The sequence below is a fragment of the Panicum hallii genome, chromosome 9 (genome assembly GCF_002211085.1).
Source record: "Panicum hallii strain FIL2 chromosome 9, PHallii_v3.1, whole genome shotgun sequence".
Classification (NCBI taxonomy): Eukaryota; Viridiplantae; Streptophyta; class Magnoliopsida; order Poales; family Poaceae; genus Panicum; species Panicum hallii.
In genome coordinates this window covers 67,475,393-67,480,601 of record NC_038050.1, presented here as the reverse complement: position 1 = coordinate 67,480,601, position 5,209 = coordinate 67,475,393, and the positions used below count along the sequence as shown (strand labels likewise).

Genomic DNA, 5,209 nt, shown 5'->3' with positions numbered 1-5,209 from the left:
AGCTCCAGGCCAACACCTCCTAACATATGGATATGGTGCAAAGTATGAACTCTAGGGTTAAAAGAATAAAGTCTTGGACATGATGCTATGTGATCACAGCAATTTTGTTTGAAAACGTGATGAAATCTAACAAAAGGAACAGACAGACACGGACGGAAAAGCCACAAAAGGAGCAAACAGGGGAGCAGCCACGCGGCCCACGCCCGCAGCCCGGGCAGTTCAGGTTAGGACAGGGCCCAATAACGAATGGATAGCCTTTGTACGAATTTGGCCTAGACCAAGCCTAGAAGCCCAGTCCACTAGCAGCTCTGTGCCTCTTCTGGCCTCTTGGCCCCTCGGTCTAGAAGCCCAGAGGCACAGAGCTCACAAGGACCGTCCACGAGCCAATCCTACGGTCCACGGCAGCCGATTCGGGTTCCCCATCGCGGATGATAGACGCGAGACCAGGCCCACTTCGTCTTCCGCTGTTCGTTCCTCCTGGCATCTTGGAGACGGCGGCGAGAAGAAGGGGGAGGTCTGGAGCGAGGACTGAAGGCTGAAGCATGGCAGCCTCTTCGGCTCTCAGGGTACGCTTGCGCGCTCGTGCAGTGCCGAAATCTCACCTTTTTGCTCCACACTCCATATTTCCTCTCTAACCTGTCTTACACTGGCGTCGGAACGCTGCAGCTAATCCTGGGCTCCTCGTCGGCGTCGCGCCGCCAGATTCTGTCCGAGATGGGATACAAGTTCACACTTCTTGTTGGTTACCTGTGCCCTCTGTATTTGAGATGTTATGCCTCAGTCGATTCTTCTCCCGCACCGCACCGCATGGTTCAGTTCATTTATTTTCTTTTTCTCGTTTGCCTTCTCTTGGGGGCTTCAGAGTGCGGATATCGACGAGAAGGAGATCAGAAAGGAGAAGCCAGAGGAACTGGTGGTCGCCTTGGCTCATGCTAAAGTAATTCTTGCTCTATTTTGTTCCAGAACTGGATTCCACTGCCCTTTTTTTTTGGGTTGCAATTCAGTAGTAAAGAGGGAAAGCATGCACCCTCACCTCAGAGAAGGGGAGCATTTTAGGGGATGGGACTGTGGGAGTGTAGCTAGCGAGGCAGCTATATGCTTTGGGTTTAATAGTGTTTAGTATTTATGATTAGATGAAATGTTTAAGCGCCTAGCACATTGGTAAAATTCCAGCTTTTTGTCAAAGTAACAAGGGTCTTTACTTTTAGAATCTGTTATTTGGTTGTGGCTAGTACTGACTCGCATTTGTCTTTTAGTTACTTTGGGTGTAGATAATGGTTGATTTAAGCAATTGCAATTGGATTGTCATTGCTTTACTTAGGATATTTCGTCAATGTTGCAGGCGGATGCTATACTTGAGAAGATGAAGAACAATGGGATGATGAAAGAGATTGTTGATTCTCAAGAGACTACATTGATGATCACCGCTGACCAAGTATGCAGCTTACACCTCTTGAAGCACGCTCTGCTTGATAATCTTTCATGAGCATCATACATCATTTATGTGAATACAGCTGCCAATTTCCACACTGTAGTTATTATCTACAATCAAAGTGACTGGATGTGTCCAACACTGTTATTCTTGCTGCATTTGAGCTACATGAAATCGTGAATACGCAACCATTATATTTACAAAGGTAGCACCTTAGCAATTTTTTAGGTTCAGCTGCTTCTGGAAATATGGCCCAACTTGCGTGCTTCATTCTTGGTTGATATTTACTTGGCCAATTTTGTTAGGATGCCTGTGAAGTTAAAACTTAAAAGTACAGTAACACTGGCCATCAAATAATGTTCATTGTTTCTAAATAAACATTCACATAGATGATAGAAGAAAAGGGATGGTTATTAGGCTGAACAATCTTGAAATTAAGGGTGATCAAAGTCAAGAGGCATAAAAGGGTGGTTGTCGAACCATGTTCATATGCAGTACGCTATTTTTGTATTTTTTAATTGTATTTGGGCCTTTAAGGCATCACATTGTAGCTAAGAATAATCGCTCTCCTATTTGCGCTTTCTCTACAAATTCATATAGGGCGCTAGTATCTGTTAATTCACGGAAATCAAAGTTGAGAATATTTATAGTTCTGCCACATGCTTGCACATGTTATTGTTGTTTAATTCAAATATTAGTGCTTGTTTAATTTTTTTAACTCTTCTTCTCACATTATGCTTTATGGAGGTTGTTGTTCATGATGGAGTGATTAGAGAAAAACCTAGCACTTCAGAAGAGGCACGGAAATTCATCAAAGGTCTGTGTTATTTATTAGAACTCAAAATCTTTTAGATGCTTTGTTGTACTTGTCCATGCCCTCTGATCATTTACAAACGAGTTTTGCTTCAGGGTACTCTGAAAGCCATGCTGCGACGATTGGATCTGTGCTTGTTACCAATGTGAAGACTGGAGCTAGAAAGGAAGGATGGGATAAAGCAGAAGTACTATCTAAATTTCCCTGATGTTTTATTTTAGAATGAGTACCTTAGCTTCCTTATGCTTAGATATTAGACTACTTAACCTCAACCTTTTCCACCAATCTTTATGTAGGTTTTAGTTACCGTTTAATATGACTTTGTGTAACATCTTGTTAGCTTCCTGCCCAAATCAACCTCATCCTCAACTTCTGTTTCAAGTAAATTTGAAATTTGTGAATCAGTAACAGCTTACTTTAACACTTCCTAAAAGTTGATGGGCTAACCTCAATTGAGCCTTGCACTCATAGGCTCCTTTGCACTGTAATAAAGTTGAGGGCTGAACATGAATTCTGCAATAAAATTTAGATGTTGTTAGCTCTATTACGAAGTTGAGGGGTGAAGTGGAGGCTGAACATGAACTTTGTGTTTACTCAACTTACTGTATTTGGTTTAGTTGATAAATGTTAATCTTCTACACCCTCGTAACATAATAGATTTGGCATTATATCACCCTTGGTTCAGAGCTATAACTAGTCTTAGGTATAGGTAAATCCTAATTGCCATGTATATTCCAGTACAATAGATGAATAGAATCATAGTCTTTCAATTGCATTTAAGTTCTATTCTGTGATGCACCTGTTAATATTTCCACTGTAAATGTTGATGACCAGGTTTATTTCCACAAAATTCCTGATGAAGTTGTGGAGAGTTTGGTAAGTCCGCATTCTGCAACGGTTGACCCACTATTCTGTTTTTCTGTGCTCTGCAACAGTTGATCAGCTTTGTCATTGTTTAATATATGCCTCTTCCTTTGAGCGAGTCACAATGTGATGGAATCTCATTGGCACACGGTTTATGCTGAAAATTTGCCGGTCCTTTTTTCCTCCATACTCTGGCATGAGACTCACCACATAAACTTTTTCACTTCTGTATGTTCAGATTGAGGAGGGCAATGTCTTCTACGTTGCTGGTGGTCTCCTAGTAGAGCATCCCCTAACTTCACCTCTCGTGGAAGCCATTGTGAGTTACACATATTCTGATTCCTGGTTGCATACTGAATTTTACATGGTCATTTCAAAGGGATTGCATGACACCTGACTATCGGGACTTTGTGCAGGTTGGTACAATTGACAGTGTAATGGGGCTACCGAAAGCGCTCACCGAGAAGCTGATCAAGGAATCCCTTTCAGAGAAATAGCTACAACCCTCTGGGCTAAAACTGACTGGTGATGCTGAAAACATATTGGTGGCGCTGGCAAAATCTATTTGGCAAAATCATAGTGTGAGAATCATGTATTCATCCCATTTCCCGACAAAAAGTTTATGTGATCAGCTACCATGAATGGAATTCTCCCTTAGCTTCCATGACCTTAGGTCTGCCGAATCATACGTTCTGATTTCTGTTATGTGTTCGGCTGCAAGAATTCCTAATGTCTGGCAGACTGCTTAATTTGGTCATTGAATTCGTGCAAGGTCGTGCTCTTGAAATGCTTACTTAGATTTGTTATCGTCAAATGCTGTCAAGCGATCGATTTTGCTCCGACGTCGCGTCGGACTGGAGTCGCCGCCGGTGGCCGCGGCGGGAAGCCGTGGACAGTTGGGTTCGGTTAGCCGCTCAGCGCACGGTCGTGTTGACAGTGACAAGCGGGCTCCACCGTTAGGCATGTCTGTGCGGGCCCAGTCCGTCAGCCGAACACTTTGTGCCCACAGCCCCGCCTCACCTTTCCTCCCACTTTTGGAGGAAAAGTTTCAGAATTTGGCACTCAATCCACGCGTCTCATTGGAATTGACACTTAATTCGTAAGTCTTTCAAAATTTAACATTGTGCACGCGAATTCTTTCATTTCAGCTTCTCTTCCTTTTTTTTTTACTATTTTCTCTCTTTTCCCTTTTATTTCTATTCTTACAAACCAAAACCACACTGTCGGTACATACGGACAGGGGTACCTTCTGCTAGGGTGTCCAGGCCCTTAGCGCGTCGCTGCCGCCTCACAGGTAAGGGTGCGATGGTGTCCGGCTCTGGCATGTGCGCCAAGCGCATCGTGGTGGACGCGCGCCATCACATGCTCGGCCGCCTATCCTCCATCATCACCAAGGAGCTGCTCAACGACCAGAAGGTCGTGGTAGCCCGCTGCGAGGAGATCTACCTCTCCGCGGGCCCCGTCTGTCAGTAAGTCGTCTGACAGGGTCTCCAACCAGATGGGCGCAAGGTTATCCGTGACCTCGCCCTTGTCCTATGGGTGACGGTGCGTACGGTCCGGGCTTGACAGCTGGGATCATGGTCTCCAAACCTACCCCCCGAGCTCATATAGGTCCGGTGCCTCTGTAAGCATCTAGGCCCTTAAGGTATGTTTCGGTGATTAATGACAACCATTATTGTGACTAATGAGTTTGTGCAGCTTTATAGATCATTATTGCTCATTTGGTTATATGTCAAAAGAGGCCCCCAAATTTTCATTATTCAAAAAGGCGATCTCGGCATTCAACTCTATAATGTGTCAAGACTAAGGATCTTTCTAGTCCTAAGTGTCATAAGGTTGAGAAGGACACTTAGGTTAGTATAGGTTTTATAGTTTTGTAGTGATCGCACTATTAAGAGGGGTTTAGGCTTAGTAACTTGAGCATGGACATGGTCATTTGAAAATGGATGCACACAATAGTCACTCAGGTTTCTAGAAGCTCAAATAAGTGGTTCTCAACTTATATCTCAAGAATATTTGGATTTCATTCAAGACTCAAGTCAGAAAAGGCAAAATCAGAAAAATCCTATTCACCGGTTTAACCGACGCTTCAAGTTTTA

The 5,209-nt window shown here is 43.7% G+C and overlaps 1 protein-coding gene across 1 annotated transcript; it reads left to right on the top strand.

Annotated features, from left to right (window-relative positions):
• Window positions 1-408: 408 nt before the first annotated feature.
• LOC112875392 (maf-like protein DDB_G0281937) lies at window positions 409-3,897 on the top strand. The gene is made up of 9 exons (XM_025939229.1): window positions 409-566; window positions 667-738; window positions 863-937; window positions 1,343-1,435; window positions 2,180-2,249; window positions 2,342-2,433; window positions 3,081-3,122; window positions 3,349-3,429; window positions 3,527-3,897. The coding sequence occupies exons 1-9, from the start codon at window positions 543-545 to the stop codon at window positions 3,605-3,607; spliced, it is 630 nt and encodes a 209-aa protein (XP_025795014.1). The 5' UTR covers window positions 409-542; the 3' UTR covers window positions 3,608-3,897.
• Window positions 3,898-5,209: the final 1,312 nt, after the last annotated feature.